At 44.1% G+C, this 17,095-nt stretch overlaps 1 protein-coding gene across 1 annotated transcript in view; it reads left to right on the top strand.

Annotated features, from left to right (window-relative positions):
* Positions 1–16,413, top strand: part of CENPU (centromere protein U) — a 29,207-nt gene extending 12,794 nt beyond the window's left edge. Inside the window, exons 6-12 of the mRNA XM_066632396.1 lie at positions 2,690–2,759; positions 3,502–3,628; positions 3,959–4,037; positions 5,078–5,125; positions 8,310–8,371; positions 10,366–10,522; positions 15,301–16,413. Coding sequence (XP_066488493.1) covers positions 2,690–2,759; positions 3,502–3,628; positions 3,959–4,037; positions 5,078–5,125; positions 8,310–8,371; positions 10,366–10,522; positions 15,301–15,423 — 666 coding nt within the window. The 3' untranslated portion in view covers positions 15,424–16,413. The remainder of the gene's footprint in view (positions 1–2,689; positions 2,760–3,501; positions 3,629–3,958; positions 4,038–5,077; positions 5,126–8,309; positions 8,372–10,365; positions 10,523–15,300) is intronic.
* The last annotated feature ends 682 nt before the right edge of the window (positions 16,414–17,095 follow it).

Below are 17,095 nucleotides of genomic sequence, written 5' to 3'. Positions count from 1 at the left end.
CAGGAAAGAAATGTGCCTTCCCTCATGCTTGTGGACTTTCCAGAGGCAGTGGGGGAGGGCAGATTCTGTGGGGAACAAAACACTTAACTAGATGGACCAATGTTCACATTTCTTTTCCTATTTCTGTCATCTTCTGATGGGAGAAGGGGGACTTTCTCCAAGCAGATATATGATGAACTAGATGGTTGTCAGTAACGGCGTGTTCCTCTGGCCCTGCCTCCTGCTGTTGTGTTGCAAGGTCTGGCCACTATCCTTCATGACGGGGGAGGGGCAGGATGTCATCATAGGAAGGAAGGAAAGAAGGCAAATCAGATTGTTGCTACTGATTTGCCTGCTGCCCACAAGCATCACTTATTCTTCCACTCAAGCAAGAAGTCTAGTGGTATGCCCACAAGAAACTTGGGGAGATAAACCTAGCCAGCACCTGCCACCCACCCACCTGCACCACCTATGGCACTGGTGAGCAGGCATGAGGCTGCTGACCAGGCCTAGTGCTTGTCTCCCCAAGTTTTTTTTCTGCAAGGTTACCAAAACGCCTGCTTGGGTAACTCTCCCACAGGCAGGCACTCTGGTGGCCTGCAAAAAAGAAACTTGGGGAAAACTGGAGGCTAAGAGAGCCTAGCAAATGGGCCTCCCACCAAGGCCAGAAACATCACCTCCTTTGGAGGACTGGCTCTTTGCCTTTTGCCAAGAAGCTCAGGGACATACCAAAACCCAGGACTGATGCAGATGTGGTGATGCCAGGCCAAGTATTCTGGCTCTTGGCTTTCGTCTGCCTCAGGTTTCTCCTCAGTGGGCCACCAGCAATGCTGCCTAAATAGGAGAATTACTCGCCCATCAGGACAGGTGCTGCTATAATGTGCAAAGAAGAAACCTGGAGAGACGAGGGCTGACAGATGTACCTATCAGCTCCTCTACCCCCACTACCAACACCCCAAAACCCACCCAATCCTAGTGTTTCCAGCTCTCCCAGGACTCTCCCCAGCAGGCTCAACCAGAGGTCCACTAGAAAGAAGCCTGAATGGGAAGGAGACTGAGAGCTGGGCCTGTGAGATGCCACCACAACCCTGCTGCCCCCACTGCTGCCAGTGCACCTCCCTCAGACTCCTGCCACTCTCCTTGCTCAACCCTAGTCCCCCCCATCCCTCCCAGGCCTCTCCCCTATAGCTATAGTCTGTGCGAAACATGTTTACCAGGCATAGTATTCCTGGAAGTATAGCGGTGTAATTATATGATTCTGTATTTCTCTGGATTGAGGTGGTCGTGGTGTTTTCAGGCTTTTTTGCAATCTTGAGTGGTAGAAACTTGCTTTAATGAAAATTGACAGGATTCTATTAGCATTCCTTATATCACCAACCCTTGGTATTCGTTTTCTCATTTAATTTTGCTACAGTGCAACTTAATTGTATCCTACATAGGACTATGAGTTATGAACATCTGACCTAGGGACAGCTGCATTGGCACTTTCGCACAGACATAATACTTGCTTTATAGTGGTTTCATGCAGGCACAGTAGTGCTGGGCCAGCAAGAGCAATCTCTTTTGAGGTACATATGTTCTGAGTTCTGGACAGAGCTCTGGAATGGAACCAGTATGTATGTTGTGGTCTCAGTCTATATTCTCACTACAGACTGCTTCTAGTGAGCCAGTCGTTAGCATTTTTAACTTAAAAGTTTCTGTTATATCCTGCATTTTTTTCATTGTGGAACTCAAGGTGATGTACATGGGGTTTCCAGATGGTCACCCATCCAGGCACTGACAAGATTCAGAATTGCTTAACTTCAGCAAAGTAGTTGCATCATTTATCCTCTGATTGTGTCCTAGAACATACTTGTACCTGTGGTGTTCTCTGTAACATACTTTCAGTTTGTTTTTCAAATGTTTGTACCTGCTGTAGATAACCAAGGTCAACTGTGGCTCCCTGCAGTATTTGCATATGAGGAAAAATTGTACATCTCTTGCACATTATAAGAAATGCTGCTGGGGCATGTCATGAAAAGAAGTAAAATAACATGCGAAGCAGCCATCCTACTGAGGCAAAACTTGTATTAGTTCACATAATAAAGCATAAAAGCTTTGCACTGTGTTCCCTTTCTCATTAATAGTTTAATCTGAAAAGAATTGCTCAGCTATTTCCATTTAAAGAGCAAGAGAACCCACATCCAGTGTGGAGGACTGTAGACTACCATCTGCACTGTCCTTAAGGAGAGGCTCTTCAGAATGCAAGACATCAAATAGAATTTCAGATTTGGTGAAGATGTGGCATACTGATAAGGTTAAGAATAGTCTCTACTGTGTCCCTTAATGTACCATAAAACAATGAGAATATTTTTTCCTGCAAATGGTGGTCGGACACATACAAAGTCCTCTGTTTTTATTCGGAAGAGAGCACTAGTCATCTGGAGGTATGGTGATAAGAGGAGATAAGACACCCATGTTCAGAGTGCATTGTCAAGATTTTTTTTTACTGTGGTGCTGTAACTTATGTTGATGCAGGTTAGTGGGGTTTTGTTGCAAATTGGTCAGTGATGTACTCTGGCACTATAATTTTTATTTCTTGTGCATAGATCAGAACTAGCTAAAACCACTGTTTAAAATGGTGATGTAGATTCCTATCTAAAAATTCTACTTCCTATCTAAAAATTCTACTTCCATTAATTTTTAAAAGTCTTGAATTTTGTGTTGACAGATGCCCAGGACAAATGCTAAATCCCCTGTTCAGCAGAATGAGGGTTCGTCACCAGTAACAGAGAACTCTGGTATGGAAGATATCGTAGTCTTTTTGCTGTTCTGTTTACAAGTTGATGGTTTTTCAGATTTAACTGATACATGTTATGCTAGAGGGAATATTTGCCATGATTTTGCTGGCAATTATTTTATTTATTTTATTTATTCACACTTTTATACCGCCCTTCCTCCAAAGAGCTCAGAGCGGTTTACACAGCTGCTCCTCCCCTCCTTCTTGTCCTTACAACAACCCTGTGAGGTAGGTGAAACTGAGAGAAAGTGACTGGCCCAAGGTCACCCAGGAAGCTATGTGGCTGAGGGGAGATTTGAACCTGGATCATCCAGGTCTAAGTCCCCCTCCCAAACCACTACACCATCCTGGCTCTCTATGAAGCTATAAGTTTCAGTATTGGTCAAGGACAAATTTTTTTTTTTCCAGATTCACCACCCAGCAGCATCTTATAAAATGCTTCCCCCCCTTTTTTTTCCAGTGTTACATCTAATGTTTTACTTTTCTTGATGGGTAAGGGAAATGGAAGAGGGATTTGGGTGAGATCAGAGATCAGTGGAATCTTATGTTTGTTATAAAATGCCTTAACAAAAATCTAAAAGATGCTATCGTATTTGACCATATCCAAAACAGTTCTTTTCCATCTGTAGTTGGAATTGTTTTTGAGACATTTAAATCATTATATAGTATTTTGGGGGCAGAGGTGGGTGGGATCTGTAATACCAATGTCTGCTTCAGAAACTCTAATCCCTGCTCTTATTTAGATTCAGATGACGACAGTCCACGTTTAAGAAAAATTTGGGGCCCAAAAGGAATGAAAAAAGTTGCCAGCCGTATCACAGAGTCAGATGTTATTCTGGATGAGTTTGAGAAAATAACATCAAAATACAAGTAAGCATCTTCCCTTTCGACTGTGATAGTCTCAGATTTGCAAGAGATTTGAAACTGATTAACAATAATACAGACTTTAAAATAATAGTTGAGCAAAATCAGCTTTTAACAGTGGAAGTTAATGTGACTGATTTTTGTTCTTCAAGAGGAAGAATTTAGGTTGCTGCCAATGCTGACTGATCTTTGTCCACTCACACAATAGAAATAAGGCTCAAAAGTGAGAATACCATGTTCATATCTTGATATATGAACCAGTTTATCCTTTGTATTGAGTCACAGAGAGGTTTTTTCAGTATACTAATGTTTGTGTGTGCTTTCTTCCTCTTTCAGACAAGGAGTGGAGTCGAAGATATATAGGAAAACTATTGATAGCTTTTATATTGGATTCAGAGATCAACTTACCAGTACTGTAAGTATAGCATACCAAAAATATTGAATAGTAGTGGTGCTTTATCAGCTGCAAATTGTCAAAGAACATCGTGTCTTTCAACCCAACTGGTTCCAAGGTGGCTTTGATACATAGCCACAGAAAATGTTTCAGAAGCCATGCTCTTCAAATAATTTTGTATGCCCTTAGGTACTTCTGTGATTATTATGGCTGATTAATGGGGAACCAATAGTAAAAATGAAAATGGCAACAGCAAAATTAAAATGTTCTGTTCAATATGAAATGTTTCCCAGTTTGAATCTTGCCTCTACCATGAACTTGCTAACAGCGCAATCCTGGCCTGTGCTGTATCCAGTGCAGGTTAGGAGCAGACTGGAAGTCACCTCAGGGTAAGAGAATATTTTCCCCCTTACCCCAAATAACGCCCAGCCTGCTTTGTGGGACTGCTCAGATCTGTGCCAACTATTTAGCTGGCGCACATCTGAGAAGCCTGTGTAGGGCTGTCCAACCCAGAAAGGAAGATTAGGATATGAAAAATGTGCTGCTGCCAATTATCCCACTCCCCTCCTGGGCCATTCCACCCTCCCCCCCACCCAGTAATGCCCCCTCCCTGCCTCCGAAATGCCCTCCTGCCACCTTGTCCCACCCACCTACCCACCCTGCTCTACTCAACACACGTGTACCTGTGCTGTCTGCCATGAAGACTGGATCCTGCACCAGCAGGCCTGCCTTTGTGCCAGCACTGCCAACTCTTGAGTCATCACAGATGTGCCTTATGGCAAGTTAGCAACATTTGGAGCTAGTGCAGAGATGCCTGCACTGGCTGAACTCTGAGTTAGGATTGGCCTGCCTGTGGCCTTAGGCAAGCTGGTCCCTCTCAGCCTCAACTTCCCAGCTGCTATACTAGTAAATTAAAAAGGTTGTTATAAGGGCAACATCAACACGTGAAGCACTTAGCACATCCAGCAGCTTATAAATGTTTATTATCATATTTTTAAGATAATTACGGAAGGAGTAAGTTAAGTTTATGCTATGCAACTAATGTGTGTGTTTTTAATTAGATTACAGATGCTGAGGAACTAAAACATGTGAAATCGAAAAATGTAAAGGTAATCAATTATGTGAATTCTCTTTAATTGAATAGAATCAGTTTTCTGTGCATTACATTGGAGTAAAATATTTCAGTTAACTGGAACTGATGTTCATTGGAAAATGATGTTCATTGGAAAATGAGACTTCTACTTACTCTGCACTTCATAAGGGAAATTCTGATCCCAAAACATGTTTTTGTTGCATCAGATTGTCGTATTCAGACACCATGTCAATGGTGCACCAATGCTGGTGCAATGATCACCTTAAACGAAGCCTATCCTTGCAACATCATGCTGGTGCAACCTTCCCAGTAATGTTCTTACAGCCTTTCCCAATAACACCAGCAGTGTCCATGGTAACACATTCATGGAGCGATGTCTCAGCATTGACATATTGTCAGTGCTACGTCCAAGGAGCTGATTATTGCATCTACCTAGCCCAATGCTGGTGGCCTGAGAAGCACTGCCAGAATGAACCAAGCAGAGGGCAGGACAGGCACTGCACTAATGAGTATCTACCACTGGGGGAGTGACACTCCCCCCACCAACTACTAGAAATGAGAAACACAGCAACAGGCACCACCACCAATCATAGGGAGATGCCCTAAAGATGTGACACAGGGATGCCATAGCACGCCCAGCCGTCTACAGGAGCTACTGTGGTATCAGCAGGAAATGGGGGAAAAGCAAAGAACTGCATAAGAATCCCCTCATCCAGGGTTTGTCCTTTATCCCACTCATACAAGCATATGTATCCAAGAAAGATGCTTTTGAGCAGAACAGGGATAGAAACACAGAGGGCACCCATGAGAAACAGACACACCAGGCCCTCTGTGGCAAGGGTTTGAGTCACTGTGGGCATATATGTCAGCTGGAAGGAATCCCTTTGCCAGGGAGGAACTGGGAGAAATAACAAGGGAAGTCTCAATGACAAAGCAGGTTTCTTGTAGCTTCCTGCACAAAGGTGCAATTTGGGAACCAGGTAAGTTTAGTTTGAACCTAGTCAGGAACTTGCACTGATCAGCAAGGCACTTGCCTTTTTCATGACTGGCCAGAAACAAACATGGCAGGAACAAAAGAAGAGAGGGAGACAGATCTAGACCCCTCACCAGCTTCTCCACAAAGCTGCTCTTAACCACCCAGCTGCAGCAGACAGGGAGAGAGCACCTCCTCTGGCATTAAACACCTTGCATCACGCCAAACAGACACACCTGGCTGGGAGACTGTAGCACATTGACCTATCCAAGGAAGCACTGCATGTACTGGCATTTAACACAGGGTGCCTATCAAAGCAGCCTGCTCATCTAACCATGCCTGACACCATTGCAACATTGCAGCCACTTGTCATTATGGCTGTTGGTATGCTGCCTCCTGCTTTGTCCTGCAGCTGCTGCCATGGCACCAGAGAACGGGCTCATGACCATAGAGAAGCATCTGTTGTCGTCCCGCAGTATGCAAGGAATTATGGGGTGAGAATGCTACAGATCCTGAGAGGAATCCTTCCCCCTACTGAGCCCCACTCTGAGGCAAGAAACAAGGTTGAATTGAAGGAATCTCTATTTGCTAACTAAGAGACAAGGATGATCTAATCAAGGTTTTTGTTGAACTGCATCAGTGATAGAGCAGCATCTGCAAAAGAAACACATAAATAGAATTGCCATCCACCTTCTCTGAGCAGGGCAGTTGTGCCATTTCATGTTTTCTGACAGCAAAGTAACAGATGTCACTGAGGCCTGGCTGTGCCAAGTTGGCTCAGTCTCTGCCATGGAGTTTGCAAAGCCTTGTGCTTGACAGAAAGGAGTAGGTTAGCAACTTTGCTGAGCATACACTGGGGCCTGTGTAGTGTCTTGCCTGTGGGACAGTTGCCTTGCGGGGAGCAAAGAAGTACAGCAAAACAGAAGAAGGACTTGACAATAGCATCAGTCACACCTGTTGGTTGGGATGCTTGTTCAGTGTTCATAAGAAAGAGTAATGCAACCGGCCTGTACATGCAGACTGCATGATGCAGTAGTACACTGTTGGGGGGTGAGAGCATGGTGACTTGGAACAGTATCTTTCCTTCCTGGTAGGGTGGGGCTGCAGTGGAACTCTGGGGGTAATAATTGTTCCACCGCCTGTGGCATTGGTTCAATTCTGAAAAACAAATGGGATTTGGAATAATAGTTTTACCAGCAGCAGCACCGAATGGCATTTAGCATTCACCAAACACACTCTCTGTTCTTAGCTGTTGTAAAATGAAGGGATGGTTAGGCAACAGAGTTTATAGCAAAGGCACACTTGATAATCCTGAAGGGTCAGAAGTGAGGAGACGGCAGAAACTCTGAGAAATCTCAGAGACAGAGATGTGGAATCAATGTGGGGCAGCATAGAATCCCCCCCCCCTTGCTTACCTGTGTGGGGTGCGCTCTCCTTGCTTCCTTTCTTGGTGAGGTAGAGATTCCAGTTGAGTGTTGATAAATGGAATCTTGCTAGGGAAGAATACCTGCAATAAGAATTTTGTGAACACAGGTGTTGACACACTATCTTGCCGTATGTGTTGTGAGGGACAAAGGCTGTTTGTGCAAATTGTTCACTTTGTGCATCAAGTGCCCTTTCACTATGGTTACCCTTTGAGTGGCCAGGGAAGTATAGCTCACCTTTCCTTATCTGAGCTATAGTATCCCTTGCAAAGACTTGTATATTGGAGTTGGTCTGCTGTGGTTGGCTGCCAAATATATCCAATGCTCTATTGTAAGAAAGTGCATGAGATGGAGATAGTGGGAGAAGAGATATTCTGATGTTTTTATCTCTTTGTTATTCCCCACGTGTGGTTCCTTCTTCCTTCGCAATCCATGTTGTTCACACAGCGTTTTTCTGGCATTGGGATCTGTTAACTGAGGGATGTTTGCGATATGGCAAACCTCTTCTTGTCCCTCCCAAGTTACACCCAGTACATTGTCCCCTCCTTGTCACTCTCGCATTACACCTCCCCATTTTGGTCTTTCCTCCAGCAGGAGTTGACTGGCTTCCAAGCTATGTTGGCGTGGTGTTTTGCTAGCATCCAAAGCACATCTGTCTGCAGATAGATATAGAGAATATGTATACATTCTTCATTGTACAGAGATGCTCTTGTTTATACCCAAAATCAACTTTGGAACAAGAAGAGCAAAAGTATTCTGAATTGCATTTTAATTTTAAAACTGCATTTTCACTGGCATTACAGATGGTTAGAGCAACAAATAAAAAAAGACAGCGTTTGATCGAAATTAAAGAAGAACTAATTAGGTATGTTCTCGTTTGTTCAAGTGCATAAAATAACCTGTTTTTACATTTTAGATTTGTTTGAACTTCAGGCAACACATAGAAATGCTTTCAGTCCAAAATACTATCCATGCCAATAGTATGTGAATATTTATATTTTGTGTTGCATTGTGAAGTTCTCTTAAGAATAAATGTTTCTTATACAGGGCAGCCCTCGTTATTCATGGGGTTTCTGTTCCTAGAACCCCCATGGATACTGAAATCTGCAGATGTTGGAATCCAAAGATTTGGACACTCCAAACCTGACCAGAGCTATGCTCCAGTAGGGTTCTGAGGCCTTCTGAGCACCTGAAGTTGTGCTTTTTGGCCCTCGGAAGGCCTCAGAAGGGCCTCTGGACGTGAATGGAGCACAGCTCTGGTCAGGTTCAGAAGGCTACAGGTGGCCCCCCCCCCTGCATGTTTGGAACCTGTGAATATGGAGGGCCACCTGTATTTTGCACTTATTTATCTTAATAGGATTTTTTTTAAAATATGGGGAACTTTTCCTTTGTGGCTTCAGTTGTCAAATGATGCATTTCAAGTACTGAGAAACATCACTGAACAAAAATCTCAGACAACTTGTAGTTCTGAAACTTAAAAAAAATTTCTGATTTAGATATCTATGCCATACAGTTGTCTTATCTCTTGGGTGACTGGCAGCCCAATCCTAGCTAAGCTTTATGACAGTGGAATAATGGTTCCACTAGAATGGTTGATGGTGGCATGCATAGTGGAATCACTATTCCACTGTGCATGCCACCATCAACCATTCTAGAACTGATGCTGCACAGCAGCAGTGTCAGAGGCCTGCTGCTGGCTAGCAGGGCTGCAAGTAAGTGGCATAGTTGGTGGGTAGTGGGAGGAACAGCAGGGAAGAGGAAGATCAGAGGAATATATGAGTAGGGAAGGAGGGAGGCAGGTGGGCAGGAGGCAGAATGAAGGAGAGGGGGTGGATCCCACGATATCCTGCATGTGCCAGGAATCCTATCCACATCCTTTCCCCCTTCTCCCTTACTTTATTCAGACTTGCGCCAGCAAAATACCTGGTGCAGATATGAGGAAATATATTGGGGCAGCAGAGGGTTGTCCCAAGATAAGGAAACATTTTGTTCCCTTACCTTGAGGAGGCCTCTGGGACTGCCTTCTTGCAGGAAGCAGTGCACAGTCCATTGAGGTGGCTGTATTGGTGGGGAGAGTTTTTTTTTAAGGATTGGGCTGTTAGAGAAATCTACTGGAGCCTAGCAGGGCCTTCTCTTTACCAGTTCGCCTTCAAAGAGGAATTGTCAAAGTGGCATGGCCTACCTTGAAGTAAAGAAGGTGCAATTCGAGCAAGACTTTTTTTTGTCTACTGGCTAAGATTGCCACAATTTTAGAGTACAGGTTGAGTCTCGTTATTCTCAAGGGTTCCGTTCCCAGAACTCATATGGATGGCCAAAATTGCATTAAAGCAAATCCAACAATGTCTCTTTGCTAGGCGATTTAACAACAGCCTTGCTGACCTTTATAATGCATCAGGCAGACAAACTGTTGCTCTCCAGGTGCTTAGAAAGGCTTCACTCAGAGGCAGCAATCCCTCCCTTCACCAGGAGCCGCAACCTGGCGGAGCGGGGAGAATGGAGGAGGTGATAATCACTGCCATTTAGCATTCTTTCACATGCTCAGGGGGAAGGGAGAGTTCACTTGCCTTTGGAGTGAAGCTGTTCTGAGTGCCTGGAGGTAGAATGATTGATGAATTGTCAGCTGGCTTTCCTCTCTCCCATTAACGAGGCTATTGTTAAAGGACTTTGTTGCTTTAATTTAAAAGACCCTTCTCATCACATTGAAATAAAGTCCTGGGTGAAAAATCCATGGATAATTAGGTTATACCTGCATTAATCATACACATCTGAGGTCAAGCAGTCTTCTGTGAACCAAGTTTGAAGTAATTTACAAAAAGAGAACATATCAAGACATGATGTTTACATGTGTATTGTTTGCAGAACTGAGCCACAGCTGAAGAAACTGCAGAGAGAATATGCTGATCTAAAAGGAAGACTATCCTCTCTCAGGAATGCAGTTCGATTAGTGACTGATTTAGAGGAACTTCAACAAAAATTTGTTAGAGACAAAAATAAAAACCCACAAGGCAAAATAATAGTAAGTAAATTTTTAATGCTTTGCTATTCTTGCAGTATTTTGCTGCTTTTGTTTTTGACTGTATATACGGGGGGGGGGGCATATCTGCGGATTGGAGAAAAACTGGAAGTGACTTTTTTTAATACTCTGAGAGGCAGCCTGGTAGAGGCTGTGGGTGGACACATGCAGCCTCTACTGGACTCAGAAGACCCTCCAGAGGCAAGAGGAACTCCGTTCCCCTCGCCTCTGGGAGGTGGGGGGCATTCCCTGGTAGCCATGGTTTCACTTAACCACAGGAGGTTTCAGAACAGAACCTCCATGGATACTGGGGCACGCCTGTAACAATATACATGTGCATGGTTCTTTACACAACGGGAACAGCAGCTCCAGGTAGAAACAAAAAGATAGGTAGAAACAAAATTAAATTTAACTAGGAAAGACTATGGTGTTGCAGTAATGCGTGGAAAAATTGATGTGGGAACCTTATCCCAGCCATAGCTTCCTTTGAAATAGATGCTAATTTCTGTCCAGTTTGATACGGATGGATCTCGATATCCAACCATGGGGGATCCTTTCCGTGGATCGGTCCAATATTACCTCCAGAAGCAACTGGAGATGTTCTCTGGTCATGTCCCAAGGTGTTCTGAGGCTCACAGAGGCTGTGCATGGCCTGTGCAGGCCTCAGAAAGTCTTCAGAAGGTGCCAGAAAGACACTTCCAGTTTTTATGAAACCTGAAAGTGCCATTTCAGCTCCTCCAGAGGCCTTTCTGAGGCTCAGAGGCTTTGGCCTCTGTAGCCCTCAGAAAGCCTTCTAGACGTGACCGGGGAACACCTCTGGTCGTGTCCAGGATCTCAAGTCCAACCTTCCACTGCGGGTTCAGAACCCATGGTGTGTTAAATCCGCAGGTCCCAAATCCACAGATAAGGAGGATTGGACCTGTATGCAGTTTGACTCTAAGCCCTACTGCACTTCCTCCAGCACATGCAGTGAGTCAGTTCCAGGGAAATGGAGATCCTGGATGTGTTGATGTTGAAGCCGGCAGTAAGAGTAGCTGTGTTGTATGTATGCCACGTTTTAATTTTGAAGCTCTGAAAATTGTGGCCGTGTCTCTCAAGTCTGAGACAGTTGGAGTAAATAAATATAGGTGACCATTTCTATGGGACATTGCAGTTGTGCTTTGTTCATATACAGAATGACCATGTCATAGTTATAGTCCACATGGGGAGCAGTTTAGAACAGTGTTTCCCAAACTTTGACCCATGGAATTGGTACACGTTAATAAAAATCCACAATTAATTTGGGTAATCAAATTAAATGAAAATTACAATTTTTCCGTAGCTATCATTACATTGCTTAACTTCGTAGGTGAGCTCGGTGAAACCATGCTTCAAAAACCCAGGCTTATATTTTCTGTTTGGACATGCTTCCAATTAAAATTAATTTAAAATTCTCCCTTTCCCTGCTCTTTCCCCTCCTAGTCCCCTGGCAGCCCCTGCATCCATCCTTCTCTTTCTCTTCAAATCTCGGCCTCCAGTCGACTCTCCATGGTTCTCCTTTGCACTCCTTCTCCTTCCACTGCCCAGGTTCCTTGCCAAGTTCAATTACCCAGAGCAGTGGTTCTCACACATTTAGCACCAAGACCCACTTTTTAGAATGAGAATCTGTCAGGACCCACTGAAAGTGATGTCATGACCGGAAGTGGCATCATCAAGCAGGAAAATTTTTGACAATCCTGCCCACACTTACCCAGGAGTAAGTCCCATTTACTATCATTGTTAAAAGAATATACATAGCAGCTTGTTAAAAGTACTGGTCTGCAACATTTCCTCAAATGCAGTCATATACGATGGTAGCACCAAGTCTAATATATTAAAAATAAAACATTGAAATGAATGGGGACCCACTTGAAACTGGCTCACGACCCACCTTGTGGGTCCCGACCCAGTTTGAGAAACACTGGCCCAGAGCATTCCTTGCAAGCAATAACAGATAACCCAGTGGTTCTCAAATTCAGAGAGAGTTTGAGAGCCTGTAAGTGCTTACATGAGTAGGAGGAAGGCAATGGAAGGCGGGGGGAGGGGAGGCAGTGATGCCCAGCATAGCACTGCTGTGGAGGGGCACAGGGGCATGCGTCCACTCATCCCTGCCTGCAGCAGCCTCCCAGGGGTTAGAAGAGCCTGGCTTCAGCCTCAGCAAGGCTCTCCACGCAGTGCAGACCCCTGCAGAATGTGATCGCAGCCACTTAAGAACATAAGAACAGCCCCACTGGATCAGGCCATAGGCCCATCTAGTCCTGCTTCCTGTATCTCACAGCTGCCCATCAAATGCCCCAGGGAGCACACCAGATAACAAGAGACCTCATCCTGGTGCCCTCCCTTGCATCTGGCATTCTGACATAGCCCATTTCTAAAACCAGGAGGTTGCACATACACATCATGGCTTGTAACCTGTAATGGATTTTTCTTCCAGAAACTTGTCCAATCCCCTTTTAAAGGCATCCAGGCCAGATGCCATCACCACATCCTGAGGCAAGGAGTTCCACAAACCAACCACACGCTGAGTAAAGAAATATTTGCTTTTGTCTGTTCTAACTTTCCCAACACTCAATTTTAGTGGATGTCCCCTGGTTCTGGTGTTATGTGAGAGTATAAAGAGCATCTCTCTATCCACTCTGTCCATCCCCTGCATAATTTTGTATGTCTCAATCATGTCCCCCCTCAGGCTTCTTTTCTAGGCTGAAGAGGCCCAAATGCTGTATCCTCATAAGGAAGGTGCCCCAGCTCAGTAATCATCTTAGTCGCTCTCTTTTACACCTTTTCCATTTCCACTATGTCTTTTTTGAGATGTGGCGACCAGAACTGGACACAATACTCTAGGTGTGGCCTTACCATCGATTTGTACAACGGCATTATAATATTAGCAGTTTTTTTCTCAATACCTTTTCTAACGATCCCAAGCATAGAATTGGCCTTCTTGACTGCCGCTGCACACTGGGTCGACACTTTCATCGACATGTCCACCACCACCCCAACATCTCTCTCCTGATCTGTCACAGACAGCTCAGAACCCATCAGCCTATATGTGAAGTTTTGATTTTTTGCCCCAATGTGCTTGATCTTACACTTACTTACATTTTAACTTATCTGCCATTTTGCTGCCCATTCTGCCAGTCTGGAGAGATCCTTCTGGAGCTCCTCACAATCACTTCTGGTCTTCACCACTTGGAAAAGTTTGGTGTCATCTGCAAACTTTGCCACCTCACTACTCAACCCTGTCTCCAGGTCATTTGTGAAGAGGTTGAAAATCTGTCCGGTCCCAGGACAGATCCTTGGGGCACACCGCTTTTCACCTCTCTCCATTATAAAAATTGTCCATTGACACCCACTCTCTGTTTCCTGGTCTTCAACCAGTTCTCAATCCATGAGAGGACCTGTCCTCTAATTCCGATTTCACTTCACTAATTCCGTAATTTACTTCCGGTTTTGCAGTCGAGATCCAGGGAATTGCGTCTCTGCCTTCCCCCATCTGCCCCTTAAAGGGGCAGATTCCAAGGCTCTCAGGCTGGGGCATCGCAACACCCGTTTAAGAAAGGGATGTTTTGTGGGTTGCAAGGCAGGTGTTCCCACAAAAATACACGCAACCAGGCAAGAGAAACTCAAATATTGGGGGCAAACCAAGACAATTTCATAGCTAGGCAGACACATAGAGAGAGTTGAAAGGGCGTGTAGACGTTCTTCCTCCAGGAAGAGCAGAGTCTGTTTTTGGAATAGCCACATGCATACAGAGAGAGAGGGATATTGAGAGGGAGGTATGCAAGCATCCTCAAAGTATGTATGAGCAGCCAAAAGACTTTTAAAAATTGAGCCTCCTTCTTGCAATCTCAGCATGCAAGTTACAAGCCCCCCAAGTGGAGCTGCCTTCCCTGGGATCCCAGCACATGCGCGCGCATGCGCGCACACACACACACACCTGCAGACCCAGCTGGGATACCTTGCACAGGTTCCTGGGTGAGGGAAAGTAGACGTGTGGCTGTATGTGTATTGGGAGAAAAAGAGAGGCTCTGCTTCCAGCTTTTCTCCAGCCTGCAGCATATGAAAGAAACACATACAAAGAGGGAAGCACGCGCTCTCATACACACGGTACATCACAGGTTTGCAAGTGACTTGTTCCTGCAAGCCTCTTGCCTTCTCTGATGTGCCAGGAGGGTGGCATTGGTATTTTTCTCTCTCTCTCCATAAATATGTATGTTGAAAGTGAAGGAAGAAGGCACTGCTCTTGCACACTTATGTGCTATGAATTGTCTGCAGATATGCCACAGTAGTTTGGGGGAGGGTTATATATTGGTAGGGCCATTGGGGGTTGGAGCCCCCAGCCAGCAGTCTGATGTGCCTTGTCAAGTGTCAAAAAAACTGATGCTGTGCCTTAATTTTAGCAGCTTCTGAGAGTGCCATGAGATGAAAAAGATTGAAAATCACTGCTGTGGATGAATAAAAAATGACATACAACACAGTATATATTGTGGGTCATTCAAGTTTATGTTGGCCTGTTTCTTGAATTCAAGGAAGCCTTTGGGAACGTGATTTGCGTGAGTGGAAGACACTGCTCACAGAACAGCTGCAACACATATCTTTAGAGTGTAAATTTGGATTGTTTGCAGAATGAGCAGAGGTATTCTCAATTATATATTGGTAATTGAAACAAGTATAGTACATAAGATCAGAAGGTACAGCGCTCATAAGAAATTAGTTCCCAAAGTTTTCAAGTGGTGTTTTAATGTTGTCTTTCCTCTTTTTCACAGTATGGCGCTTCTAGTGTTCCTGCCCTTCTGGTCGAATCACGAAGAATTTTAGGAGTGGAAAGTGACTTTCAAAATATTGAGTCAAAATTACAACAAATGTTGGATTTGCAGGAAGAGAAGTAAACTGACAAATACTGCATACAAAATACATTGAACAGCATGTTCAGTAATGGAACATTAGTAGACATGGGAATGATCTAATTGTTGAAGCAAGAAAATCTCCTTTAAAAAAAACAACCCAAAACTCTCCAGCAGTTAAGTGACATTAACTAGTAGCAATTTTTTATTTTACTTATAAACTTAGTACAGTGAACACTGAATAATTATATAAAATACCAAATACTGGAGGTAAACAAAAAAAGTGGGAAGACTGGATAGGACAGATCAATGAATCTGAAAAAAGTATGTACTTGATGGTTTTACTGGTGAGTTTTGAGAGAAAGGGGCCTCAGTAGTTTTCTGACTAGCTGAAGCACCATGCTTTCCTTGAACTTCCTCCCTTTTGTGCTACCCAAAATGGTGGAAGGAAAAGAGAGAAGTAGAAAAGCCTTCCAGCAAGCAGAAGACTTTTTCAGTTCTAACTATGGTATATCTGCGTTCCTGTCAGCCTTTCTGCTAGGCAATGTACATATGCCATAATCTCTCCTAAACCGTTTTTTCTTCTTCCCGAAGATGTTTCAGGGAGAGGAAGTTGGCAGGATGCCACATTGTACCTCTTAGGAGACAGGACTGATCCCCCACCCTCAGTACCACTGGTCCACAGCTGGCCAGTCTGTAATAATTATAATTTTCTTACTATAAATTTTATTGCATAAGAGCAACCATTTAGGAAAAATTATGTACATGACAATAAAATTCTTTCAAATAAAGTTAGTTAAACGTGACACAAAGTTTTTGTTAAGTCCTCTTCTGTCAGATAACTACATGTTGGCCATCATTATCTGCACAACTGTGCTCTGGTCAAATCTGGAGGTCCCTCTGAGGTCTTTAGAGGGCCAAAAACCACTGCTTCTGGTTTTCAGCTGAAAGCCAGTAGTGGTTTTTTGGCCCTCTGAAGGCCTCAGAAGGGCTTGTGGACCTGACCAGAACACTGCTCTGGTTCAGAGGGTCCAGGTGGATTTCAGTATCCGTGGGAGTTCCATTCCCAGGGATCACGAGCGCCAATTTGTATTTGCAATCCCATATTCTGTACCTATTAAAATCCTCAGAAGAGTAAATATATGGATACTCATATGCAATGCAGGTTGTTCCACCCTATCCATGGAGTCAGGATCTGTGGTTTGAATTAACTGCAGGTTCCAAACCCACAGATCTGGTCAGACAGGGACTCTCTGAACACAACTGGAGCTGTGTTCCAGTCACATCAGCCAAAACCCAGAAGTGACGATTTTCAGCCTTCTAGGCCTTAGAAGGCCTTCTGAGGGTCAGGGAGGCTGCACATTGCCCCCTAGCACTTAGAAGGCCCTCCGGACATAACTGGAATAGAGCTCCAGTCGCATTTGGAAGGTCTGAAGTGCCAAGGCCCACACATTTGATTATCAGAGGATTTTGGCATCCTTGGGGGTTCTGTGAACGAAACTCCTGCAGGTGCTAAGGCATGACTGTATTCATAAGCAGTATGTATATTCATATGCAGGATATTCATATTTTTATTGCTACAAATATTATCCACAAAACTACTTAAACACCAACACCATTTCATTTCAACATAATTCAGTACATTGCATAGAACTTACTTTTAACTGTATTGTCTGCACAATAGTAACTTTTGACCATATGAATCTTTCAGTGTTCT

Source organism: Tiliqua scincoides, chromosome 6 (genome assembly GCF_035046505.1).
Source record: "Tiliqua scincoides isolate rTilSci1 chromosome 6, rTilSci1.hap2, whole genome shotgun sequence".
Classification (NCBI taxonomy): domain Eukaryota; kingdom Metazoa; phylum Chordata; class Lepidosauria; order Squamata; family Scincidae; genus Tiliqua; species Tiliqua scincoides.
Note: the sequence above shows the minus strand (reverse complement) of the source record. Positions and strands in the feature narration are given on the sequence as shown.